The sequence below is a fragment of the Rhinolophus ferrumequinum genome, chromosome 11 (assembly GCF_004115265.2).
Source record: "Rhinolophus ferrumequinum isolate MPI-CBG mRhiFer1 chromosome 11, mRhiFer1_v1.p, whole genome shotgun sequence".
Taxonomy (NCBI): Eukaryota; Metazoa; Chordata; class Mammalia; order Chiroptera; family Rhinolophidae; genus Rhinolophus; species Rhinolophus ferrumequinum.
The window spans coordinates 334,011-361,251 of record NC_046294.1 but is presented as its reverse complement, the minus strand read 5'-3'; the positions used below and the strand labels follow the sequence as shown (position 1 = coordinate 361,251).

The following is a 27,241-nucleotide window of genomic DNA, read 5'->3' as shown; positions in this document are numbered from 1 at the left end:
TTTGGAGCCAACACACTCTACTGAAAGAACACAAAGCGCTGTTCCAGGTGTGCCAGGGAGGGTGGCACCTGGGGCTCCCAAGCCCCAGAGGACAGGCGTCCCTGGGCTGTGCGCAGGGCCCGTCCCTGGCCTTTGACCTCCGCCGACACTGCACTCTGCCCCACAGGAGGTGGTGAAGTTGGGTGCATACTTGAGCAGTTATTTACAGAACATAACGAGCAAAGTGGGGGATTCCTAAACGAGACGAGCCCCCGGCCCCCAGAGACTCCTCCTGGTCATCAAAGGGTTCACCCTTCCAAGTACTGAGTCAATCGAAAAGTTTCTAAAGAGAATCCATTTTTGATAAATTAGAACACAGTGAAACAGTGTATCTATATATAAAAAAGTCCAGTTTAAACAGAGCACAACAGGTGCCCAGACCATGTGTGACACAGGAGTGCTGGGTTTCCCCGGCCAACAGAACTACTCGCGACGTGGGCCCCGGCGCAAACTGACGTCAGCCGTCAGCGCCCGGGGCAGCGGGCTCCTCACTGGCCTCGGGCCGGCGGTGTTTGCGCATGTGCCGGTATTTGTCCACGTAGGCGCGCACCAGGTTGCCCACCTTCACAGGGTTGATCTCCCCACTCTTGCTGTGGCAGATCTGAGGGGAGGGGACACAGTTACCCAGACGTCCTCCGCGCCCCATGTTCAGAGGTCACAGCCCACGTCCCATGGCTTCTAAGCCTCCCACGAGAAGCCAGCGTGTCGTCTCGGCCTCGGTCTTTGTACTGTCATTTAGTCCACAAGTGCCAAGGGCCCTGTCCTCACCCTGCACAGACTCCGCCCAGTACCCCACCCCCTTCACCTTCTGAACGGCCTTGCGGAGAATATCCTTGTACTCCTCCTTCGTCACCTCCCTCTTCTGGTAGAAGGGCTTGATGGCCAGCTTCACCTCCTCCACCGCCCGCTCCTGCACGTGCAGCTTCTTCATGTACTAGGAGCAGGGAAGTGTGTGAGCGCCCGCCCGTCCAGGGCTGCATGGCCCAGGCAGACCCTGAGGGCCCTTTGGCACAAGGCACGGTGCTTCCCGCCGTCCTGCCCGCGCCGCCCCTGGGGGGAAGAGGGACGGGCCTCACCTCCTCATTCTTGGCCTTCTCTGCGGCTGGCCGGGCAGTGGCCGTCCTATCCTCTGAGTTGCTGGTGGCAGCAGCATGGCCAGCAGGCTCTGAGGCTGTGGCCAGGACCGTGGGCACTGGGGCAGGGCTCTGTGTCACCCAGCAGCCCGACAGGGGAAGACTCCCCTGCAGGATGAACTGGGGCGTGGGCTGGCTGACTGGTGCATAGGGCGGGATGCTCGAGGGCAGGACCGGGGCGGGAGGCAGGTTGGGGCTATACACCTGAGCGAGAACGTAGTCCGCTGAGCACAGTTCTGACGCGACCGTGCCCCCAGCACGGCGCTGCCCACCCCGTCTCCCAAAGCACCAGGACCCAGGTGCAAGACCAAGTCCCTCCAGCCCAGGCACCCACCTGAGTGGGGTCAGCGTCAGGGAAGCCAGGCTCTGGAAGCAGGTGACCGGGGGCAGGGGGCTCAGGGAGGGGCGCCTGCTGGGGGGCCGCCATAGGGCCCCCATCCTCAGTTTCCCAGGTCTCTTCCTGGGGCTGCTGTGGCCTGTGAAGTTGAGTCCCTGAGGGCAACACAGGGGTGGGTGTTTGGTGGCTGCCCCAGCCAGAAGGCTGCATCCTGGCTGGAAAATTCCAGAACAGCATCCCAGCAGCGAGGACCAGCGGCTGGGCCCCAGCCGCCTCCCTGAGCAGACCTGCCCCTGCAGTGACCCAGGAGCCCGGGCCCCAGCCCACCCTGACGTGCCACAGGTGCACGCTACTCACACAGGGCTCTGTCCTCGGCTGGGGCGCCGCCTGCCGCCTCCTGAAGGTTCCAGGTGACTCTCTTGACTGGGGCTTTAGTCCGCGGTCCGGGGGTCTGACAGGGGCCTCCCAGCACGCCGGGCCCTGCGACGGCCTGGGCAGAGGCCGGCTGCAGCGAACGCGTCTCCTGGGGCCCCTCTGCCCAGGGAAGGGGCTGCACTGCATCTTCACCATGGATCACCGACACCTCCCTTCTGATGACAGCCATGGCCAGGCTGGCATCCTGCTGGATGGCCGGGGAAACACCAGGTTTGGGGGGCACGGCCCGCTCTGGGGAGGAGTCCGTGCTCTCCGGGGACGGTGGGGAGCTCATGTCGTCCAGCTGCATGAAGACTCCTTCACTCGGAAAGTCGTCAAACACGTGCCCCGCCTCAACCGACTCGCCGTAGTCCAGGTCCCCCAGCGGGCATGCAGCCGGCACCTCTGGGACGGGGGCTTTTGGGGGAGATTTGTCGGCCTCAGCTCCTTCTGGTGAGGCGTCAGCTCCCACCAAGGCCAGAGGTCTGGCTGGGGGCTCCCTGTCTGGCCCCGGCTCCTCCTGTGGGGGAGGCACTGGAGAGGCCCCCTTCACTGGCAATTTCCTCTCCAGGGAGCGGGACCGCAGCCGCTTCTCGCGGGAACGAGGCCGCCGGTGATCCCGGGACCTGTGCTCTGCACTCGGGGACCGGTGCCGCCTCCTCTCACGGGAGCCCCGCCTGTCTCGGGGCCGCTCACGGCTCCTCTCCCTTGCACGGTGGGGCCTCCGGGCCCTCTCCAGGCTGCTGGGGGGAGAGCACCCCCACCCCCGAACCCTAGACCCCGATCGCCTCCTCTTCCTCCTCCTGCTGTCATGGTGCTCAAGGGAGGAGCTTCCAGGGCTGCCTGAGCGGGATCGCCGCCGGCCCGGGCCCCAGGAGCCCCTGCTCGGCTCCCTGCCCGTGGCCTTCCTTCTCCTGGCTCGCTCACGGCTGCTGGAGCGGTCACTGGAGGACCTCCGGCTCCTGGCCTTGGGCCGCTGCCTCTTGGCATGGTCCTCAGCCACCGCTGGTGACAGTGACCTCGAGCTCCCATTCCGGGAGCGGGAGCCGGAGCGGGAGCCGGAACCGGAGCCAGAGCGGGTCCTCGGACGCTCTCTGGCAGGTGCCTGCTTCCTCCTGGCTTTCTTCCGGCTGCGGGAACTAGATGTGGAGCGGGAGCGGGAGCGGGGTGGGGACCGCAGCTCCACGACCCGGTGGGTGGTTGTCGTTGCTGGGATGATGTCTGGCTCCACCACAGTTACACATGTCACCATCCGCTCCTCGGAGACAAAGAAGCTGCTGCGGGGTGGCAGGTCCTCTTCCTCCCAGGGCTCCTGCGGGGACGGCTTTTGTGCCCGGGGGGCGGGGTCTCGGCCCTCCAGGGGCCCCTCCTCGCCCAGCCCATCGGGGGGCCCCTCGCCCTGGAGCTTGAGCATGCTGGAGGAAGGCCCCCTTGGGGGCTCCGGCTCCGTCCCAGAGCTGGCCTCCACCGTGTAGGAGGTGACACAACGCACAGTCTGCAAGGGCGGGGCCTGGGGGCTATCGATGGAGATGGTACGCGTGATCTCAGAGGGCAGGAGGCTGGAGCCCAGATGCTCTGGGCTGCTGCCAGCGGAGCTGGAGTCAGAGCCCGTGGGGTCAAAAGGGTCATAGATCTCACTCTTGAGTTGCTTTGCCTTCCTGAGGGAGAAGAGGGGCGAAGGGCTCTCTTTCCTCTGTGCCTTACTGTCCACAGGCCGGAACGTGTTGCAGAAGCCCGGGTTGGCGAGTCTGCCAGAATGCGCTGTGTTCCCGGGAATATTGATCCGGAAGCTCTGGAAGGTCGAGCTGCCGCCCTTCCCTCTTGAGGGGCCCCCTGGGGCGGGGGGCTGGGTGCCGCCCCTGGAGTGCATGCTGGGCTCCTGTGGGCCCCTGCCACTGGGCTCACCCTCTGCCCGGGCGCCAAGGCCAGGTTGCCCAGGGCCCTCCCTGCCTGTCAACCGGCTGATGCATGAACTGGGGATCTCGACTCGCTCTCTGCCCGCCGGGGCTGGGACCTCGTCCGCCCGCGTGCTGCCACTGCCATCCCTTCTGATCTTTGGTATCCTGGGTAGCTCGGAGATGTCAGTTCTCCTGGGTGCTGATTTGGGGGCCTGTCCTAGCCCGGCACTGTTAGATGGCAGGTTACCACCATTTGTGATTTTCGATGCGAATCTCAGAGGAAAAGCGTGCTTGCTGTTGCCAGTAAATTGGGGGGTGTCACGTTGTTTTAAACCAGGACCGTTCACGCCTGACACATTCTGACCCTGCCCTGATCGAGGGGTCACTGAAGAGTCTGGTCTCACTACGGCCCCCGATGTGAGCACAGGGACACAGGAGGGAGCAGGCCTGCCCTGACAGTGCAACCCCTGGCTTCCGAGGCACCCTGAGCGTGGCACTCTGGGCTGCAAGCCGTCCCCAGGCCCAGGGCCTTCTCCGCCTCGGGAGGGACCAACCGAGTTTCGCTGAAATGAAACTGGCGCTAAAAGACAAGAAGGCAGACAGCAGTCAGCCCTCACCCCCTCCTCAGAAAGCTCAACTGCTTGCTGAACCTTTATCGAAAGACTTGCTTTTAAGGTGCACACTTGAAATCCCTCCCATGTGCTCTGTGGGCCGGACACTATGCCGAGCCCAGGGGTGGCTGCTGTGGGGCTGCCCTTGTGCCTCACCGCCACACTGCTTATGGATCAGGATGTGCCCAAGCCACCACGGACACTTCAGAAGGTGGCGGGATGGGGGGTGCTGCCCACCTTCACAGTAACCCTTCTGTGTCACTGGCCCCATCCCCCACGGCCGGAACCCCTCCCCCCCAAAAAAAAGCCTGCCAGGGCCCAGATCAGTGGGAGGGCTCTGGCGGCTGGCTAGTGAGAACAGCGGCGTGACGGCCAAGGGGGCCTCTGGACTGGCCTAGACACTGTCGTCACCTAAATTATCTGCTCGTGCACCGTTTAAAAAGTGATGGAAAAGAAATGGGGGCAAACGCTGAGGGCCTCGCGAGTGGGGAAGCATGTGGTGGGCTGGCCGTGGGGAGCTGCCTCACCTGCTTGCCTCGTGCTGAGCGAACCGTCCCGGTGGATGGTGACATCAGAGCTATCCATCAGCAGTAGGCTCTGGCCCGACAGGATGCTGCCCAGCAGGTCAGGGACGGGCACTGCGTCCAGTTCCGGCTCGGGCGCTGTGGCAGGAATGCCTCTCCTGCAGGCAGAGCAGGCGCTGCCATCACTGCCCCCCCCCCGCCCCCAAGCGAAGGGAATGGGGTGTTTGGGGCTGAAATCATCGGCACCACTGATGGGCAGGAGTTGGCAGGTGAGTCTCTACTGGTTTTGCTGGCTGGTTCTTTTTTCCCTGAGAGCTCAGACATTAGAAAAGACCCAGCCAAAAGCAGAACACAACAGTTTGGCTCCCTGCCTGGTACCCCCTGCTGGTGGCCTCTGCGGCAGAAGTGGGCGCGTTGACAGCCCCCAGGAGCTGTGACCTGCCACCAGCCGCGTCATCGTCGCTGCAGCTATAGCATTTCCTCATTGAGGAGCCGAGGGGAGGGACCAGAGAGGTCTCTGTGTCTGAGCCCCACGCCAGGACCACTGTCCCCCCAAAACACACCTGGAGAGCCCCATGGAGACAGGCCTGGCCACAGGCTGGTGAGACCGCAGGGCTGACCGGGACAGAACCCTCCTCTTGGCACTCAGAGGGGAAGCAGGGCTGGCAGACGGCTCTTCACTGTTGGAGGGAGGACATGGGCCGAAGGGAACAGGTGACCCCTGCCCGAGCCCAGAGGGACATCTCCCAGCCCATCAGGGGTGGGATGAGAACTGTGCCACATGGCAGCACTCAGGACCAGGTGGCAGGACTGCATGGGCAGCAGCCCAGGCCTCTGAGTGGGGGTGGGGTGGGGGCAGCCATGGGAGTCGACTTTGGGTGGGGGGACGAGCACGCTCTCCACACCACCTAACTGAGAACACCTCTCAGGCAAGGATCGCCACCCTCACTTTACAAACGGGAACTCTGGGTGCTAACCACGCCCACTACAGGGGGGGGTGGGACTGCCCACTGCCACCCGAGCACGGAGAGAGGTGACGCCTTGCTCCCTGGCTGCACACGGTGCCTGCACAGCACGGCCCCTGCGGTCACCTGTCAAAGGGGTCCAGCTCATAGGGATCTCCAAACAGAGAGAGAGGGGCAACCCCGACGTCCGCACGCATCACCCCCAGGGAGGGTTCTGCGGGCTTGTGCACCGACAGGATGCAGGCCCCATGTATCGGCATCCGGAGGCCCAGTGTCCTCGCAATGCGACAACGAGCTGTGACTTCATTCTGAACCATAGTAATGAAGAAAAAGAATAACTGATCAGCGAGACTCAAATCGAAAGGTCCTAGAAATGTGACTTTGGGTAAGAAATGGTTACATCCAACACCAGCTGAGTGAATCAGTGCCAAACCAAAGCCACCGGGCTTCGTGATGTTACTCAGAGTCTGGGGGGGCTTCCCTCACCAGAGCCAACGATGCACCCCAACAACTACTGTGCCCCCACCGCGGCCCTTTACACACTGTTGCAATCGGGCAGGATTTTGTTTTGAGCAAAAACTCCACAAAGAGAGGGAAACAAACCACCCAATTGTCGGCTGACCTGACAACTGTGTTTTACAACCACCTGAGGAGAAGACGTCGTGGGTACAGCTGCTCCCGGCACAGCCCACCCACGTGCGGGCAGAGGTCGTGGGAATGTCCTGGCGGGGACAGCCAGGCCCCCGGCTCAGGGCGTGCAGGGGGCTGGGGCCACACACCGGCCATACCTTTGGCTTTGACTCACTGCAGGAATTTTGTGTGAATGAAGCCACGTGTGCAAACCCTCCGTTTAAACTAGAATACATCTGCACACAAATCTGTACTGCATGAGTTTACACTGCCTAGACCGCGAGTGTAAGTTCACAAACACACTCGGATGATGCCTACAAGTCCATAGACTAAATGTTCCAAATGTCTGGTCCAGGACTCGCAGAGGCTGTCGAACTTCAGAAAAGGGCCACACGGCAGCCGCTTGGCTACAAAGGGGAGACCCAAGGACAGGGAACAGCCTGCAGTGGACAGTGTCACACACGTCCGCTCCGTCACCTTGGCCAGGACAGACAGGCCGCCTTGCAGGACTCCTGCACTCGTGTTTTCCTCTCAACTCTCCCCAGCGACTCCCATACCCCAGGCACAGTCAGCGAGCTTCCCTGACAAGCTGCTGGCCTGGACCCAGCTGCTCCACCCCACAGGGCCCACCCCTCAGGACACCCAGGCCCAAAGGGTGCTGGAAACCTCTTGTCTCCGCCCGTCCTAAGTCTGTGCCACAGAAACGTCCACTGGGTCAGGGCCCTCCTAAGCAGCACCGAGAGGCTGTTTCCAGGACCCCCTGCCCCAACTGCACGGAGAAATGGCCTGGCCACACATGAAGGGTACCTTTGGTTTCTGCCCCTTTTTCTTCCTCACACGGCCCTGGCGTCTCTTGGACCTTGTCCCGGAGCCCCTGCTTCTCACGGCCGGTCTGCGCTGGGTCTTCTTTCTGCCCAACACCTTCTTCCGTCTTCCTACAAAGAAGACGTTGGTCGGTGCCCCACAGTGCGCACCAGCCCTGTCCACCCTTGTGACCCTCAGGATGTGCCCACACACCGCCAGGACCTGGCATGGGGGCAACCACGTACATGCTTGGGGTCTTCAACAGAAACATAACCCACACCTTAAAGCTTTTACTTCCCCATGGGGGATTGGGAGAGGCAGCCGTGCAGAGAAGGCCATGTGACTCTATAGTCCACTTTGGTTTGCGGGTCTCACTTTGAGAACCGGTACACACTTTTGCAGAATCATGAAACAAAATTAAATTAGAAGAAACAAACCTTGACAGTCCAGAGTACAATGATGAGTGCCCCTGGCTCTGTAACCCCTTAGGGGTCTAACCAGAAAAGTACTCGCCCAAGAGACTTGAAAACACATAATTTCCGGGAGCATTTCTGGCAGCACATATCCCAGAACTGAAGCTGCAGAGCGCCCAGTGTTTGGCCCTCAGCGGTCACCCTGTGATGCTGCATGGACTGCTCGGGGGTGGGGGAGGGGACGCCCAGCACCCCTGGAGATGCACGGCCACCTGGGCATGGTGGCAGGGGACTCTAAGGAGGACAGAGGGACTGGCCTGTGATGTGTGCTACCAAAGCACACCCACACATCTGACCCCACGCGCTTGCCATGGGGCTGAAATCTCAGGGGTCCCCATGGAAGGGCGCTACCGAGAACTCCACGGCCCTGAGGCCTGGTGACTCAACACCAGCCGGGCATGGAGAGCCTCGTCCCTGACAGCCACACGGCAGCAGCTGGCGCAGGGCAGCCTCCCGTCACCGCCCAGCGCTCAGCAGACCCCGGGGTACCATGCACAGAAACGCCCACCCCCTTGGGCAACTTGCAAACACCTGAACCCCGAGCCTCCAGGAGGCTGTGGATGAGCAGGGGCGGGCCGCTGATGGCTGACCGTGGGCTTGGTGGCCAAGCTGACGGTGGTGGAGGTGGGGACACAGACGGGACACTTGGGACAGAAGACCCCTACAACCCAGAGGACACAGAGACGCGGGGTGCTGCCAACTGCCAACACAAATCTTACTTGGCTCTGGATTCAAATAAACTATTTTTAAAATTCTATGTCATTTATGACACAATTAGAACTTTCGACACCAACTGCTTGTCTCACAGCGCTAAGGAGTGGCCGCTCGTTTTCTCAGGTGTAACAATGGCACTGCTCTTCAGTTAAAAAAACAGTCCGTTTTAGGGATCCCCTGAGAAACATCAGGCAAAATATCTAGGTCAAATGACGACGATGAAAAGGTCTGCTTCCAAATAACGTGGGGGGAGGCAGGGCGAGGCCAATGCGCCAGGAGCTGATGCGGGCTCCGCTGACACCAGGGGCCTGAGATTGACTCCAGAATCTGTGTGACCTGACGGTGGCCTTCAGCTCTGTCCCCTGGAAAGGGCCAGAAACATGCACCCTCGACAGAGCCCTGCGAGCTCCGCTGTCACTAGGCCGCTCAACACATGCACAAGTGACAAGGTTGTCACGGCTCCAGTGATGGGGCCACAGGGCACATAGGACACGCCACAAAGACCCATGAGCCCAAGACACCACGCGCCCCTGGCGTGGTGACAACAAACGCTGATCACTTGAGAGCTGGCGAGGACGGGAAGTGTGCTGGACTCAGGCTACGACTTGGACACAGCCCGTCACACGCCGACCCCAGAAATGAACACTCTTGCACAGGAAGGCTCACAACCACGTGCCACCTGCAGGCAAGTGGCTGACGAGTCATGGTGAGCTCACCCCACGGAACGGTCCTCCACAACACAGAATAGCAAGCACAGCACAAGACACCCAACTGCAGGATCACGCCACCGCTCAGCGACCGAGCAGGGCCACTCAGGCTTCGGGCTGCCGGGTGCACAGACAGGCAAAGACAACCCAGTGATAAACAGGACACCGAGATGCCACGGGAGCCCACCTGTGGGGCTGGGGGCACCTCTGGGAGCAGGACTGGGTGGGGCGGGGGGGCGCGTCTGTCAAACCACGTAGAGTAGACGCACCTCTATGCCGTGTATCTCAATAAAGATGATTTTTAAAAACCCAGGTTATTCCCATGAATAACACAGGAACCTGTGCGTCCACCCTGATTTACACAATCAATGGGAGGGAAGGCTCAGGCAGAGCCATAGGGCGTCAGCAACGTGACGCTGAGCAGACAGAGCAGGACCCACGCTCGTGGCAAAGCCCCACCCCGGCCGGGCCTGTGAAGAACAGGGAAGAACAGACTCACAGGGACGAAACTACCAACAAGGGCTAGAACACGTCAAAAGCACAAGATCGACCCTGACTGAATTCTGTCAACTGTCCCCCCAGAGAAGCCTGGGCCAGGCTGTCACAGGCACGTCGCCGTGTCCCACCACAAGTCCTCAGAACACTTCAGAACTGATTGCAGGGAGGCCCCCGCCCCAGCGGGAAACTGTTGCGGGGACGTGTATGTGGCCTGCTGCTGTCAGGGACATGCACGCGCCACAGCCAAAGACAGCACGCCCCGCTCACTTGTTTTCCTTCTCCGTTTGGTGGGGGCTCGCGGCGTCGTGGGCCGCTGATACACGGCGGTGCTCAGGCCGGAGGCGACAGCTTCAACCGTCTCGTCAAGCAGAGAAGATATCAGGTGCCTCGGGACGTGCTACACAGCACAGGAGGTGCTGGTCAGCAGGGGGGCCGCCAGGCCCGGCAGAGCGAGCGCCCTTTCCCGGTGAGGGCGCCGGGCAGGGCCACAGCAGAGGCAGCACCACTGCTGGGCACTGGCGGGAGCCCTGAGCCCACCCCGCCGAGCCACGTGCAGAAGCTGAGGTCCCCAGCTGGCATCACCCTCTTTCTTCTAACAGACCCAACTACTGAGTGATTCCCACGGGCAGGGCCCGGAGGACAGGCCTGGGTGGGAGGCGTTGGGGAGGCTTCCCAAGAAGCAGGATAAGGGTGAGAGCTGAGGGGGCTGCACAGCCAGGGCCACGACGGGCAGAGTCGAGCCCCACAGGCCGAGGGGGGACACACACGGGAAGGGGGGGCAGACTGGACACGGGGAAGGGGATGCAAGGGGGACACAGGGTGGAGGCATCTGCTCTGAGGATGGGTGGTGGGAGTGGCGTTTGGGACGAGGGCACCGGGGCTCAAGGGCCTCCCAGTCTTCTCAACCCATCCCAACTCGGCTACACCCCACAGGCAGCCGCCTGGACTGCAGGAGTCAGCCCGCCCGCGTCACTGCTGCTAACTGCAGGTCACTTCCAGGTATGGGGTGCAGATGCGGAGGCAGAGGTGACAGCAGAAGCAGAGCCCTGAGGGACGGGGACCGCCACCTGGATGCCCCTGGCAGTGGACATGCGGTTCCGGTTCACGGTGGCTCGGACGCGCTCACTCTGCCGTGTCCTGGCGATGGCCCGGGTCCGTCCTGTGCGAGGCCGCAGCCGGCTCGCAGTGGGCACCACGTCAGCCAGGAGCAGGGACACCTCCTCCTCAGTCACGGGGTCGGCATCTGGGGACAAAGGAGACCCTGGGCTGCTGCACCGCCACATGCCTTACCCGCAGGACTGGCTCGGCTGAGCGGCCATGCGCCCCGCTCCCACCCAGGAGTGCCCTGGCCTGCCAGCCCTGAGCCGTGCTCCGACGGAGGCAGGGGGCGCCTACCTGCGGTGGGGGCAGCAGCTTCAGAGATGGCACACTCTGGACAGAACCACTCGTCCACCGGCACCTCCTGGAGGGGGGGCTCCAGACATTCCATGTGGTACCTATGGGGGCAAAGGACCAGTCAGGCCAGGCAGTGAGAATGCCAGAAGAGGGGTCCAGATGCGCCCAGGACAGCGACACACACCCACAAGTGGACAGCATGTACAGACGGGGCCTCTGGGGGTCAAGCAGGGTTAAATGAGGTCGTGAGTGGGGCCCTGACCCTCAGGAGAGGGGGAACACAGAGCGAGGGATGTCTGCAGCTAGGAACCGACCTGCCAGTCATCCAGGCTGCACTACACCCAGCCTGCTCAGAGGTCCCCCCCGAGAGGACACACGGAGGACAGCCTGCTCAGAGGTCTGGCACTTCACACTTGAGACCCTGGTCTTCTAGACCAGCATTCTGCGTGGATAGACCGCTACAGCAAGCTTTTGGGCATCTCCGCCCTCCAAAGGGGGCCCTAATGGGGCCCAAAGTCCCCACAGGAGACGTACTTCAAGGAAGGACCGGGCTAAGAAAGCAGCAGTACGACCTGGGTGCTCCATGGCTCACTGTCTCATGCCCACCTTCACCTGGGAGGCTGCTCTCTAACAGGGCCAGTCGTCCACTTGCCCCCCACACCCTTCCCCACTGCAAGCGTCCTGGCGAGTACCTAACACTTCACAGTCCAGTCTGAGCTGAGGGAGAAAGAAAGGCTGTGTTTGCTGAAAGTAGGGTTTCCAGGTGGGAATTCCCGCCCATTCTAGGAATTTTTTTCCCTTTCCCGTTCCCGAATCACAAGAAAAGTTGGTCGGGAAATCAGGAAAATGGGCTCCTTGAACCCAATAATACGCACAATGGGAAATAAACGTACTACTCACAATGTATCTGTTAGACATTTTTCCTATTTTTCGCTAGGGTTTCCGGGTGGGAATTCCTGCCTGTTCTTGGGAAATTTCTTTTTCACTTTTCTGTTCCCGAATCCCGAGAAAAGTTGGTCGAGAAATCAGGAAAATCGGCTCCTTGAACCCAGGTAGTTGGTAGTATTGGCCGTCACTTTGTGGAAACGATTCATCGTGGAGAACAGAAAACAGTTTATATCTCAGGAATCGGGAACGGGAAAGCGAAAAAAATTCCTGAGAACGGGCGGGAATTCCCACCAGGAAACCCTAACTGAAAGTAACGGGAATGCTATCCATGTCTTAGCTTCTATCCAGTCTCCAAGGAAAGGAGTACAGGGAAGCCGCTGCTGGCAGGGGCCACGGGGGCTGGAACTCTCCAGACTTCCTGCCATGGCCCCAGACAGCCCTGAGCAGGCAACACCCAACGCGGACAGCACGCTAAGGCCCAAGGCCCCGAGCCCAGATTCCATTCCGTTTAAGGTCCAAGCCTGCTCATGGTGCTGAAACGGCTGAGGGTCCGGCGAGACACAGACGGACACGAGGGGATCGCCCTCCATGGGCCCTCCTGGGATTCCACTCAAGGCCCAAAGGAGACGGATGTGGGAGCAGGGGCAGGGCAACTCCTGCCTAGGCCAGCAACAAGGACTGTGCAGCACCCCCGAACCTCACGGTGACTCCCACCTGAGAAGCTCCTCCCCACGGTCTCAGGAACAAAATCAGGAACAGAGAGGTAGCGTCTCATGCCTGGACCTGGTTGAGCCCATGTCCTCACCAAGCTCCAGGGGCTTGAGCAGAGGCCCCAGTGCGCGTGACAGGTGCCTGGCCCAGCCAGCCTGCACCTACCGCCCACCAGGACAGTGCTCACTGCCCCACCTGCTCAGGGACTGGCAGCTCCCAGGTGGCCAAGACCTGCCCTCTCAGCCAACGCGACGGCCACAGCTACGTGGCCCAGCAGGTCCTGAGGTGTCTCCCTAGTGAATAAATACCTTTAAGTTAGATTTCAAGTTTCTAAAACACCTGAAATGATCCACGCCTTAGTTCACGTACTAATGAAAGAATGTGGCACGTTCGTGCACCTACAGACAGCCTGTGATTCCGTTTTACAATGAGTAATGGGATAATTTTAGACTTGTGATTTTTAAGCTGAAAGAGTAACTAAGAAAATTTAGCAGATAGCAGATATTAACATGTGAGGGTGTCTACAAGTGTGAGAATCCCGGTATTTATCAGAATTAAGGTTTCAGACCCATCAGGATTTTTATGTACTTGACTTGTTTTATCTATGAAACAATTCAAGCACATAGAAAGAAAATCAATACGTCAAATTTATATGTGCACTTTACAACAGTGAAAAAAACTTCACGAAGTTGTAAAAACTCCCGCAGTCAATGTTAAAAGTTACTAGAATTAAAACCAGATCTTGATGTAAAGAATAAACAGTTAAGAATGACAGGCTTGGTTAGAAAACATAAGGAGAAACCTCAGCTCTGTGAGTGAAAGCTCCAACAGCCGCACGCAGGCTCACCAACCGCCCGAGGACACAGAAGGCACAGCCAGTACCAGGCCAGAGACAAGGGCCACAGCGGGATGAGGCCGTCCCCACCCCACCACGCTCAGCCAGCTGCTCCACGCCCCCCCTTCCCGTCGAGCCCAGCTTGGTCCTGGGTGCTGGACTGCCCTCATGGTCCTCGCAAGGCCACGCTGCTCCAGCTGTCTGCTCACACACACTCAGCACTCACTAGGCTCAGCGGTGGAAGGGCACACACTGCACTCTCGGGTATGGGACCTCAGGCCCCACTCTTGTCCCCAGATGCAGAGCGCCCAGTGTGGAGGGCCAGGCAGCAGCAGACACTGCCACTAGGAGACCCGGAAGGCCACCCTCACCAGGTCGAGTAAACTGTCAGCTAACATGGCTGCAAGCTGAGACTTGCGAGAAAGGAGGGGACACAAGACGTCCTGTCAATGTTGAGCCCAAAGCGTGGGGGCCAAGCCAAAGCCTGGGACAGTCTGCATGGAACAGACACGAGTGCCCAGGGCCTGTCCCCCTCCTGACCACCAGGGCTTCTGCCTCTTGCTTCATGGCCCAGCTCTCAAAACTGCTACTGGTTGCCCAAGAGAAAGTTCCAGATCTGTGGCCTCCTGGGAACCCTTCACTGCATTCAGGGTGTGTGCCCCGTGGGACTGAGAACGGTTTCCTCAGTTCTCTCACCACCATTTTACAGCAGAAAAGTTTTTCAGATGTATAAAAAAAAACCCCTGGAGGCTTACCAAGGAAAGGGCCTGACTAGAACCAGGCAGATGACACGGTGACAGGCTCCTGGGAGCCAGGGCCTGCTGGACACGGGCCAGTGGCAGTACGGCCAGGAAGCACGAGGGAGACAAGCGGCCGTGTGCGGCAGCCACAGGAGCCCCTCCTCCTGAGCCTGGTCTGGCAGAAAGGCGGGGTCCAGCATGCACTCCACCTAGGCCCCAGGTCTGCTGGCCCCACCCCGATTTCTCAGGTTTTCCTCGCTTTTTTTCTGTCTTCATGTATTACGTGCGTCTCTGTAAGCAGCTCAGAATATTTTGGGGAAAAGGTGAGGGTATAAATGCAACAATAAAAAGAGCCGGGGGCCAGCTGGCTACCGACTGTGGCACAAAACATGGCGCTGAGGGTGGGCAGTGCAGCCGCAGACACAGGGACGTCCCAAGAAGGGGACAGCAATGCCGCGTGACTTCCCTCTCACGGGCCAGGGCTCAGCAGGCCACAAACTGACTTTCTACACCTCAGGACTTGGCAGAGAGACCACCTGCCTCTGCCTTTCCGGCTCCAGGAAGGAGTGCCAGGTGAGGGCGGGCAGGCCAGCAGGTGGGCCCCACACTCACCCAGCATCACAGCCGTCACAAAGGAGCAAGCGATCCTCCCGGTCACTGCGGCCACACACCTCGCAGAAGGTGGGGTCTTCCTCCTCCTCCTCTCCAGCTCTGGCATTCTCCACTGGAATCTGGAGGCAGACAAGCACTGCTACTCCTGCACGTGGCAGGTGGAACCCCACCGAGTCCGGACACACCTGGGTCTGCAGTCAGCCCGGAGCAGACCGGTCGGCTTCTGCAGACTTATCCGTGCTCCATGGACCCGGCGGTTCCGAACTAACAAGCATACAGCGACTTGATGTTTCCTGACCATTTCAGGGTAGTTAACTAGGAAGAAAAAACTGATTCGACAGAAAACAGAGTGGCACCGTGGCAAGGCCCCAGAGCAGAGTGAGTGCCGGAGACAGCCTGGTGCTGAGGCTGCAGGGAGCCTGCCCCACACACTCCGCAGGGCACGCACCACCTAACAGATGCAACTGATGTGAGAACAGGAAAGCAACACTCAAACAACAGGTCTCAGTCTTTCGAGAACTGTCACAGTCAAGCACACATGGAAACACAGCTACCAGACACGACGGTCACAGCTATGCACTGAGAACCCCCACGTTACAGGTATTCTCAGGGGCATGATCAACCAGGCTTCCATTAGTCAAGCCCGACGCGTGCAAGGCCTAAGGACATGCCGTCTCCAGAGAGAATGCCGCCTCGCTTCCTGCCCACCTCCCTTCCCAGCCCACCCCGAGGAACAGCCTCCACCGCTCACTTCCTCCGGCTGTGTCAGCAGCCCTCCAGGGGACCCGCCCGAGACAGCCCTGTCGATGTCCTTGAGCCAGGAAGGACTCAGGGCCCTCCCGCATGCTGTCCCTCTCCAGCTGGACTCTTGCCCCTGCATCTCCACTCACACACAGGAAGAGCTCAGGGTGCACATACTGAATCGGCAGTTTCTCCAGGAAATAAAGGTCGCCTATGTGGAAACTGCCAACACGCCCAGAGGCCTCAGCTGCCCGAGGCCCAGGCCCCAGGGAAGGAGAGCAGAGTGACCGCCCAGGCACGTGCAGGCACCTGGACAGCAGAACCAAAGCTGCCACCCCCAGCAGATGGAGAGCACTGCACCCTGCCCCAAGGAAAGCCGGTGTGCGGCTACGAGGCACAGTGCCTCCTCCACGCTCACAAGACCTAGGCCCGTCCCTGGGAGCCTCTGGTGCTGGTCCATGACAGGCGAGTCATGCAGGAGGAAAAGCACCAGCAGGCCTGGAGAGCAAAGCAAAGCGCCCTCTGGTTCTGCCCTCCCAGAGAACGACTGCGGCCAGGGGCCTTCAGCCTGGTCCCAAGATCACTGCCTCCGCTCCCGAGTCTGGGCTACACTGTGACCCTGCCTCCCCCAGGGCCACCATGGCTCCGGAAGGGGAGAAGCTCTGAGATGGGAATGGAGAAGAAGAAGTCCGGTTACTCCAAAATGCCCCGCCTGCCTCCCCCCAGGACCGACACAGGCCAGCATGGCTGAGAATGGCACTTTGGGGAACTTCTAAAAAGCATCTGGCCAGTACTCACTCACGTCAGGAAAACAACCACCCTTTGAAAGTGTGTTTACCCACGAGACAAGGACCAACGCAATGAGCACAGAACGGGGTGGGCTTCTGTGCTGCAGCGTCTACACTCACCTTCCTCAAGATTTTACCGCCAAAGTGGGCTCGGATGCAAATATACTTAAATATAGTGCGGTCAACAGGACAGGAGTTGGCGTTCTGGAAGAAACAAGAACCGAATCAGAACCACTCGCACTAGTCACACGGTCCTCAACATAAACAGCACCAAGAACTCAGAAGCTCCTGTCACACTGGAAACCAAGCATTTACTACCTACGCGCCAGGCCCTCTGCTAAGTTGCTGGGGACACAGCAGTGACGAGGCGGAAATCCCTGCCTCATGGAAAAGGAAGGAGGAAAGGCTGGCTGCACGCACGCACACGGCATGGTAACACATGCTGCGGAAACTAAACGGTGGACAAGGGAGTGTGGGGGACAGAGGGGTGACTGGCCACTCACGCCCTCCCCTGGGGCCTCTGCGCAAATCCGTGGCCAATGCTTCTGTGAGACTGTTGGACATTTCTTAGTAAATTCTGAGGATTTCCTTACGTAGTGTGGACGCTCATCAGATGTGCTGCACGTATTTTCTTGCCTTTGTTAACAGCGTTTCGACACACGTGAGTTCCTAGTTTTACATCATCATTAGGCATGTTGCACACACCAAATGCACTTACCTCTGTAACTTTGATGAGTCCTCACAAACTTATGCCCCATGTAGCCACCACCCAAGCATCCCCCCAAGTCCACTCCCCTGGGTTTCGGTGTCTCTCACTCAGCACAGGGCTCTGGCTGCACATGTGCTCGCCCCCCCCACCCCGGGCAGGACTGTTCCCGTGCTGCTTCCGGTCTGGGAGCTGCTGTGCACGTGCGCGGGTGTCAGCGGGCGCACCGGGTCCTCCTCGCTGGCTCAGGGCACCGGTGCGCTCACAGTGGCTGCAAGTGTTACATCCCTAGCTGCCTGAGAAGCACCGTTCTTTCCCACGTGTGGACGGTGTGCTCAGTCTTCCATCTGAAACCCCCAGTGGCTGCGCAGTGCTGTCACCCTGTGGTGACACAGTGCAGGTCCTGAGTGCTCTGTGAGCGGCTGTGAGCCGGGAGGCTCCTTCCCTGCCCCCCGGACCCAGGCGTCTGGGAGCCACGTGCATTTGTGTGCCGTGAGCTGGCCCCTTATCCGTCTCACACACGTTTACAGAAGAAGCCCCTCTCGGACACGAGGTGTCATCCGCCATCTGCTGCGTACACCGTCTCCTCCAGGCCTGGTTTCCATTCTTGCAACAATTCCAGCATAATCACTAGAGTTTATAAATCTTAAAATCCAGGAGGTGTTCTCTACAAATTAGCTTGGCAATTCTTGGTATTTTCTTTCTCTCCTGAAGGAATCCCACGACCATCAAGGGCCCCAGACACTCGGCCAGGATTCTGCTGAGCCTGCATCACCACTGCCCCCGCTCTGGAATGAGATTTCCAGAAAGCGGGCTTCCTTCACTTGGTCTCAGCTGCTTTAGAAAAGTTCTTTAAATGTCCAACACGTTTTTTCATGACTTAGCTCTAAGTGCACTGTAATTTTTAATCTTTGTCTACCTTGGATCCAGCAATCATGCCGAACACAGGAATCCAACAGTTCACTTGCAGAATATCTACTGGGGTCACCAAAAAAATGTACAGAAGTGGACACTTTGGTCAACGTTGCTCTAGCAGTAATTCGCCGTCAGCAGAAATGTCTGGACGCTGATGGGAACCACTCTGAGCACCTCTTGTCGTTGCCGAAGTCAAACGTGACTTGTATTCCTCTTTTGTGACTGGTACATATTGAGTATTACAATTTTAATAGTTTTTTCCTTTCTTAAAGCGTGTCTACCTTGTTTGGCACCCTCTGTATACTGATGGAGACAGGCAACCAACACCCTGTCAGTTCCTCGTTAAAGGAAGGCCTCGCTTGTCCCCAAAAATCTAAGCCCAAATCTGATCTGGGTGGCAGCTGCACCAGCACAGAACAGGAACTAAGTAGCAGAGGCAGACACGCCTCCAATGACACCGCAGGGAGCCAGCAGCCACGTGGCCATGTGGACGGCATGAGTGATGTCTCGGTCCTGGGTCACACACACTGACCGCACAGAGATGCTTCTGAGCTCTCTGGGAAAACGAGGCCAGCAGGCCTAGGTGTTAGCAGCTGTCACTTCCGGTCTCACTGGGTCACACCACGGTGTGGAGATCTGCCACCTTCAGTGTCCTTGGTGCAGTTACAGGTGGGGCGAGAGGACAAGGCAGAGAAAGAAAGGCGGAGGTGACGGTTCTTGGAGACGGCGACGAGCACTGGGGCACGTGTCACTTGTCTTTGTACTAATTCTGTGAAATTTTTCACAATAAAAAGTTTAAAAAGTAGGCAGGGGTCCTGCTCCTAAAGTTTGCCATGAAATCCACTGCAGGTGTCTGGTACGCTGCCATCATGTGTTCCAGGGATGGCCCTCTCTCGCTGTCACCACGACCCAGCCCTCAGTGGACTCTCGCTCGCTGCACCTCTGCGACGGCCGCACCTGCACACGTCCCTCGGTCACCCAGGGCCCTGCCTCCTCGTGCAGTGCACACTACCCACAGCCCGAGAGCCAAGAAGGCAGATGCAGTGAGGTCCCAGCGACGCCTGCGCCCTGGACCCCGTACTGCAGAGCAGAGGCCAGACCACAGGGCCGTCCCAAAGGAAGAAGAACCCCAAGAGAAGCCACCTCACCTTGGACCATTCCACGATGCAGTCCAGGCAGAAGTAGTGGGCGCAGCTCTGGGGGGTCCCCACGGCCTGGTCCCTGAAAGCATTCAGACAAATGGGGCAGCTCTCGGCATCGTCATCAGAGTTAAGTGCACCGCTGGCCTCCAGGCTCCCCCGAGGATCTTCCACTATTTCCAAGTCGTCGTCGTCGTCGTCTTCAGAATCTTCAGGACCTTGAGAAAGGGGAAACACTGCACATGAGTGAAGTGAGGACAGGGAGCGAGCGGCTGCAGCTACGCTCAGGAAAGCAGGTCCCCAAACCCCACACTTGAGGGACCCCTTTCCCGCAGCTCTGCCAGGTGTGACCAGCACTGGCACCTCACCTCAAGCTGCTTCCACGCTCAGGGGACACCAGCGCAAGCCCACCCTGGAGCAGAATCCGAAACCTGGAGGCAGGGCCGCCCGAGGCCAGCCCACAGCGCTGACAAGTGGCTGACCGCTAAGGTCCCTTCTCAAAACACAGTGGGAACAAACTGCCCGCCTTCAAGTGACACTGCCCGAGAGGTCCCTGATTTTTATTACTTCTGGGATACAGACAGCACAGGCTCCTAAGTAGGCAATCTGGCAAAGAGCGCTGCTCAACCTGAGTCGGAGAGGCTGAGGCTGGGGCAGGAGACACTTTCATGGCAGTCAACATTCGCGCTTCCAGGGCGGCCAGATGGCTCACTTGGTTAGAGCGCGAGCTCTGAACAACGGGGTTGCCAGTTCGATTCCCACATGGGCCAGTGAGCTGCGCCCTCCACAACTAGATTAAAGACAATAAGCGGCCGCTGAGCTTCCAGAGGGGCGAATAGGTGGCTCAGCTGGTTAGAGCGCGAGCTCTCAACAACAAGGTCGCTGGTTCAATTCCCACATGGGAAGGTGGGCTGTGCCCCCTGCAACTAAAGATTGAAAATGACAACTGGACTTGGAGCTGAGCTGCACCCTCCACAACTAGACTGAAGAACAACAACTTGAAGCTGATGGGCCCTGGAGAAACACACTGTTCCCCCATATAATTTATTAAAAAAACCAAAAAGCATTCGCGCTTGCTTGTCTCTCCCTCCCAAAGTCCGTTAAAATAAAGACACATGTGCACGTGGATGGACAGGCAAGTGACAGTGTGGCAGCAGGGGCCTTATGGCCCCCCAGCCTGCCCGTCAGGTCCCTCTGAGCGTGGGCAGCACCAGTGCCCACGGCCCTGCTGTGACATGGCTGAGAGGTTACTGGATGGGCCCAGCCCATCGTGCCACCTCTCCAGAGATGTTCACAGGCCCTGCTGCTGTGTAGGCAGGGGAGGGGTGGCCGCTCAGAGCTCAGGGTACTCCCTGCCCAGCGACGGCCAGGAAGCAGGACTTTGTCTGAGTCCTGAGCCTCAGGTGGGAACCACGGCCCCACGACTCCTTGATGTCAGCGGGCGAGACCGAGCAGAGGGCAGCCACCCGCATGTGAACGCTGAGCCACGAGACACCCTGTCTCAAGCAGTTATGTTCGTGGTCATTTGTCACACAGGAGAAAACGAATAAACTGGTGTTCACAGAACGCTGGAAGCTGGCTGGCGGCACACAGAGCAGAGTGACGCTGACTCTGTTCTACCCTCCTGCTGTGCTGAGGGCCAAGGGGGCAGGAGCAGGTGAGGCTGGAGGACCGGACTCCTCCTACAGGGCCCTGGGAGGCTCCAGAACTGAAGAGAAGGCAGAGCTGGCCGTCTGAGGGCCACCGGGACCCAGCCTCACCTCGGACCACAGAGCAAGGCCTGTGACGCCTGAGGGCAGGGACCACCAGAGAGAAAACAGCAGACACAGCAGGTGTGCAAGGCCAAGCCATCGACCTCTCCCAACCCTTTCTCCGGGGCCGCTGGAGACTGGTCCCCACTAGACCAGGATGCTAGCCTAGCATGGAGGCCGGCATGCAACCTCAGTGCAGATGAGGGCAGGGTCTCCAAGAAGGGCACGCTCACACGATGACCACACTGACAGAGACGGGAGTGGACTGGGGCCTGGCAGGAAGATGGCAAGGCTGAGCACGCAGGGCTGCATCCCGAGCAGACCAGGCGTGTGTCCAACTCCCTGCGGGACACTGCACACGGCCTGGAGAGCTGGGAGGAACAGGTTAAGAGTCCTAAGGTCTCATCTTCCTGGTAAGACCTGAACAGATAAGACCTGAAGTTGGAAACTCAGCAACAGCAGTACAAGCAGGTGATGTTCAGGAATAAACGCTCGGGCGGGAACAGCGGTGAGACGGGACAAAGGGCTTCGGGGAAGCGCCCGGCCTGCAGGGCTCAGCTCACGCCCTTGGAGAACTGCTTCCTCGGCACTGAACCACGCCTCCACCAGCTAGATGGGCTACTTTTCCTGTGCTTCAAAGACCTGGGCCGGAGGGGTGAAGGGGGTTCAATCAGTTCACACCCTCAGCGGCGACTGCTGCCTGTGCCTTCCCTTCATGTGGGGCCCCTTGCGTCCGCAGGCCACATGCCCAGGCCTCCTTCCCTCCTGGGCATTCGGCTCTGTGCCAACTGCCTCTTCACAGCCCTCACCCCCACCCCACGCCCACCACAGTCCATCCGGTCCCAGCTGAGATGTGCCTTTCTCTGGAAGCTTCTCCTCACCACCCCAGGTGCCACGAACTCTTCCCCGACCTGTGAAGGCCAGTCCACCCCTCCTGCTGTCTATTATCCAGTGCCCCAACTGCTTCTTTAGGCCACTGTCTTTGCTGCTAGGTGACGGGCTCAGGGACGGTGAAAACGGGGATGAACTGGCTCCTGCCCTCCCTCCAGCCCCTAGCCCAGATTCTCTGGACCCAACAGGCCCTGACACCTTCACCTTCAGCTTGGTCGACGCCCAGTACCTGCACTGGGGCCCGCTGCAGAGGGAGCCAGCACCCCAACTCACTCTCAGGACCGAAAAGAGCCACACGTGTGACCCGCTCTCAGGACGCTCTCACGTCCCTTTCAGAATTCAAAATCTAACTTTGAAGAGTATATCAGCAACACAAAGTCACAAACTCACACTGATTGGCACTGTGTCAATCCTGTTCCTTCATGGGACATTACTTTCTGGAACATTCTAATGCGGATAACCACAGCAGCTTAGAAGACTGTGATGGACAGATCGTGGGATGCTTTAGAACTTGACGACTATGTCAGCAGGAAAGCAGGGGTGAGCCAAACCACCAAGGGCCGAGGGTGCCCTCCCTCCGTGGAAGGTGATCACAGCTGCCTGGGACAGGGCGGGCCATCCCGGGGACCTTGCAGGCCACAAACCAGCCAGGGTGGCTGCAGTGGACAGCAGAGGGGACACCGCAAACACACCCAAAGCTGACAAGCATGGCCCTCAGGTGGCACAGCTCGCCCTTTACAGCAATGTTCCCGTAACACAAGTTCAAGGCACAAATGTTGACCAATGAAACCATGCCAGGAACTTCTTAACAAAGTCACTTCATGCACTTGCCAACTGTCTCGGAGGTTCCAGTCAACAGAGTGAGAGGAGGAGCCACAGGACGGCCCACTGACTCCTGGCTGGCAGCAAACCTGCCCTGTGCCAGGGGTGCGGGGCGCTCCTTCTGTCAGGTCCAGCCTGGTCATGCTGCTCCGCGTTCTCAGACATTTTACGCTCCCACCCTCACCAGAGAAGAGACCCATCGAATTGTGTCACCAAACTGAAAGGAAGGATTACAACAAAAGTGAGCCATCGCCCCAGCTGAAGGTGAGGACTCGCTGCAGGGACCGGCAGACAAGGCCCGCTGCACAAAGCGGCCTGTCCCCCACTCCTCACACCCCTCATTGGCCAGTGTGGGTATGGCAACAACTTCACTGAGAACGTTTAGAACACTGTCCCATCACAGCGACAGGGGACAAAAGGAAGCTACTCAAACGCCGGCGTTCTCACCAGAGCCGTCTTCCATGCCGCCCTCCTCGTCTTCTTCATCGGAGCCGTCGCTGAGCTCACTGCCCGTGTCAACCTCAGAGGCCCCACTGTCGCCGTCACTGCTTTCTTCTAGAAGCAAAAATACAGGCCCCGGGGCAGAGTCACAACCAAAGCAGCAGAGTGAGGGCTGACACACAGGTGTCCCCAGGACACATGCCTTGGGGGCTGCCAGGGGCTGCCCGGCGGGATGGTGAAGGGGCTGCGGAGACATGGGAGGAAAAGCAGCACCCTTTCACTCTATTCGTATCTGTACAGCTTGCAACAAAAATAAGACAAAAGAGGGACAGTCGGTTGGCTCAGTTGGTTAGAGCGTGGTGCTCATAACACCAACATCGCCAGTTCAATTCCCACATGGGCCAGTGAGCTGCGCCCTCCACAACTAGACTGAAGACAACAACTTGATTTGAAGCTGATGGGTCCTGGAAAAACATACTGTTCCCCCAATATTCTCCAATAAAAATTTAAAGAAGAATGTACCACTTCTGCAACTTAAAAGCAAAGAGTAATTCTAAAAACATTGAAAGACAGGTGGGTAACAGCTAGACCGTAGCCAAAACCGAAGTCAGCTTTTGTTGCAGCCAACAAACCATGTGACACAGGAGGAGACCCTGCTTCCCCTGCGAGGCAGGAGACAGGCCGTGGGCACACGCACGCAAGCAAGAGGGGGCACATGAACGCAGCGCGGGCGGGAGAGGTGGCCGGTACTCACCAGCATCACTGGTCAGGGCAGTAGCACGGAGCCTCCGGTGTCCACCCAGCCCTGGGCTTTGGTCCACAAGCTCATCCAGGCTGTCGTCATCCATTGCTGGACATCAGAGTTAGCTCTGAAAGAAACCAGTCAATAAGGACCCACTGTGCCGGGCTGCAGAGCTCCCCTGGGAAAGGGTAGTCACTCTGTACACATCACATCCCTGGTGACATGTGTCCATCTGCAGGACAGGGAGTCTGAGCTGTGAGAGATAATACACACAAAGCTTCCCTACCGCAAAGCTATGCACACAGAGAAAGACACGGGTTCTCACCTACAAGGGAGGGCACTCAGTCACTCAGTGTTTGTCGTCTAATTCAGCCTCAGACTGGTGGTGTTGCAGTGAAATGGCTCACATGGAGCTGAGGCAAAGCAGGGCTTTCGGGGGGGGGGGGGACTCCAGAAAGGCCTAGGTGACAAGCAGGGCCCTCTCAGCCAGGGCTGGCCTGCCTGGCCTCCTCTGGCCTCGCCCCGAGAACACCTCCAGGTCATCGCACGTCAACACTGCCCAGGAGCAGAGGTCGGGCGCCGCCTCTCAGCGGCCATGTCCTCTCCCTCCTGGGCTCCTGATCTCCACGTGGGGACCCGTCCTGCCTACTCTGCAAGGCCACAGCCAGGGTGACGCAGATCGAGACAAATGACCTCCCAAACGTAGTGAGACACAATCCTGCTACTACTCCCCCAGGGCCTCCAACCAGGGTCCCCAAATAAGGGCCCTTCCTCATCAGTGTCACTCCCCCATTTCCCAGGTGCCCCTTAGAGGGACCCCTCACAGGGAGGCATTCAGGAACTCAAGGGGACACAGAGAACAGTCTTCCCTTTAAGTCCAGTCTCCACGGTCAGAGGGAAGGGGCCCAGAACCGACCAAGGCAGAGGGACAAAGCAAGGACCAGGGGAGGGTGGGCTGGGCCAGCGGCGTGCCCAGGAGCCAGGCCAGGCTCTCATTCCCGGGTCCCACATGCAGGCAGCTGGGGGAGGGGGGCTGTCACCAGCACAGATGCTCCCAGAGAACCCCTGAAGGGGCCAGGGCCGGATTCAGAGCCAGGAGCCTCACTTCCCATACAAAGCCTGACTCTGGGACAACAGTGAGGGAGGCGAACTGGACAAAACTGTCAACTACCACATGTTGCTTCTATCCGGACATAGTCAACTTAGAGGGTGTTTCGTGGAACCCCTAAAGTTAAGCAAACCAGCCCGTCCCCCTTGACGAAGGGTCTGTACTCCCAGTGCTTGGTGACTCAGCGATGCAGCAGGACCGGGTCCTGCGTCCACAGTCTGGCCACGACTCCTGCTGGAGACACAGCTGACAGACGTGACAGGGCCGCAGCCATCAGGAGCACGGCACCTCTCCCGTGGGCACCATGGCTGCAGTGCTCAGGTAAGAGGGCCTGTCAGTCTCTAGCCACAGCTGTGACCGTTCCCACACCTGGACTACAGGTTAGCTTGGGATGCCTGCTCGGTACCTACCCTGCTCTGGAGAGACAGCCTCGGATGGAGGTCAAGCTGCACCATGAGCCTACCAACAAATGCTTCGGACAGCAGGAAACGCAGCCTCAAGGCGCCTCGGGGCCAGCGGGGCACATGGTGTGCTCTAGGACAGACCTCACCGTGATGACACCGTCACGTGCACTAGGTCCAAGGTATGACAAATGGCCCCTGGCTTCTCCCATGGTGCACTGAGACCTAGGCCCACCTGTACGGGGAGTGGCAGGGCCTGCCTCTGAGAACAGAGGCCATGATGAGGTTTGGCACAGGGGGCTTGCCAGCCATGCCAGCTCTGGAATGAGGCTGGCCTCCATGAGTCCCTGCCCCTGTGGGGCCCAGTGCTCCTTTCCCACAGCTGCCGAGGCCTCCTTACAGCCCTCTGCCAGGGTGGCGGGACACTTCCAATTGTGAGGCTGAAATCCCTTCCTGTATTGTCCCCCGACAGTAACTGCTGGCAGCACCCAGCTTGAACACACCTGCCCAGATGGACTCACATTCACACCTGTGCCCATATGTCCAGACCACGGGCCAGGAAGCCATTTCTGCAGGGCAGCCCCAGCCCCTCTCAGCTGCTGGCCACTTTTGGGGGCACTCAGCCTCCGATTTGTGGGGACTGGGAAGAGGGAATTAAACCAGAGGGAGTATCTCCCTCTCTCTCCAAATACAGGGACCCAAAGCACCCACAATTCCAACCATTGTTAAGGAACCGAAAGAGCCCCTGGGGTGGTAACTGGCAACTGTGCCAGAACAGAACCTGCGTGCCCACCGCCAGGCTCCAGCAAGCCTACCAGGACAACTTGTCACTCTTTATTCACCGTCTGCCACAGAGACCGCAAGGCGTCAAAACTGTAAACCGCAACGGAAGTCGAAAAGCTAGAGCCCACAGAGCCCTTTGTTGGGCTGACCTGCCACCAAGAGTCCACACTGGAGGGCTGCTGAGCCGAGTAAAGCCAGGCTCGCCCTGACAGGGCTTTGCCACCGGCCTGGTACAGAGAACGTGCCAGAAGGTGCCAACTGTTATTCTGACTCATTCTTCCCACAGGAGAAAAAAGAAAAACGAATGGTCCAGGGACAGGGTAGATGCGCTAAGTCCCATGTCAAACCTCAGCTCAGCGCAGGCGACCACTGGCCCAAATGTGGCTCACCAGGCAGATCACCACTCTGCCGTTATAGAAACAAGAAGAGGACACCAACTCCAAAGCTGCTGTGTCACATGGGCCAGTTACTTAACCTCTCTGGGCTCAAGTCTACCCATCAGTCAAACAGGAAGGAGAATACCGACTCCCGAAAGACTGTTGCGAAGACTACATGAATTAAGGACTAGGAACCCATCCCATCAACACGGGCCGTGGAAACGCAGACGAAGCCGACGACCAGGAGCTGGAAACGAGTTAGCAAAGGCTCAGCGAGGGGACAGCGACAGCGCAAGGGGCGGGGTGTCACCGAAAGGGCGAGTGGGCTCCAAGCCACCGGGACAGGAAGGTGGCCACCCCGGAAACCCAACTGGAGGCCGAGGGACCTCCCAGCCTTGACGCGAGGCCCTCCGCGCCGGCCGCGGGCTCCCTGCCGCTGCCCGACTGCCGTCCCGGGGCCAGCGCAGCGCAGGCCCCACAGCGCGGGACAGGCCGCAGACAAAGCGCGCGGCGCCCGGAGACGGCCCTCGCGGGCGGTGCGCGACGGGAACCCCGGGGCCAGCGCGACCGCTACACGTACCCAGGAATTTCACGGCCCGCCAGCCGCTCCGGGTGCCCGCCGACGCCGCCGGAGCGTGAGCCAGTCTAGGCCCAGCCGCCGATACCGCCGCCGCGCGCTCCCCGACCCGGAAGTGCACGGAGCCGGCT

At 59.2% G+C, this 27,241-nt stretch overlaps 1 protein-coding gene across 3 annotated transcripts; it reads right to left on the bottom strand.

Annotated features, from left to right (window-relative positions):
- Positions 1 to 4: 4 nt before the first annotated feature.
- On the bottom strand, positions 5 to 27,241 carry PHRF1 (PHD and ring finger domains 1). Of its 3 annotated transcripts, none has more exons than XM_033119934.1 (18): positions 27,114 to 27,241; positions 23,877 to 23,991; positions 23,129 to 23,236; positions 19,227 to 19,435; positions 16,578 to 16,661; positions 14,929 to 15,047; positions 11,143 to 11,243; positions 10,815 to 10,990; positions 10,015 to 10,144; positions 7,359 to 7,486; positions 6,048 to 6,229; positions 5,520 to 5,636; positions 4,960 to 5,114; positions 1,867 to 4,401; positions 1,507 to 1,664; positions 1,116 to 1,376; positions 845 to 973; positions 5 to 640 (listed from the first exon to the last, which is right to left on the bottom strand). In XM_033119934.1, exons 2-18 carry the CDS (start codon positions 23,968 to 23,970, stop codon positions 497 to 499), a joined length of 4,830 nt encoding a protein of 1,609 aa, XP_032975825.1. In that variant the 5' UTR covers positions 23,971 to 23,991; positions 27,114 to 27,241; the 3' UTR covers positions 5 to 496. The 3 variants fall into 3 exon arrangements, 2 of the variants coding, with proteins under 2 accessions (XP_032975825.1, XP_032975826.1); XR_004424331.1 differs by having other exon boundaries at positions 622 to 640; positions 1,116 to 1,231; XM_033119935.1 differs by lacking the exons at positions 14,929 to 15,047; positions 16,578 to 16,661; positions 19,227 to 19,435; ... (1 more) ...; positions 23,877 to 23,991; positions 27,114 to 27,241 and adding an exon at positions 14,332 to 14,902.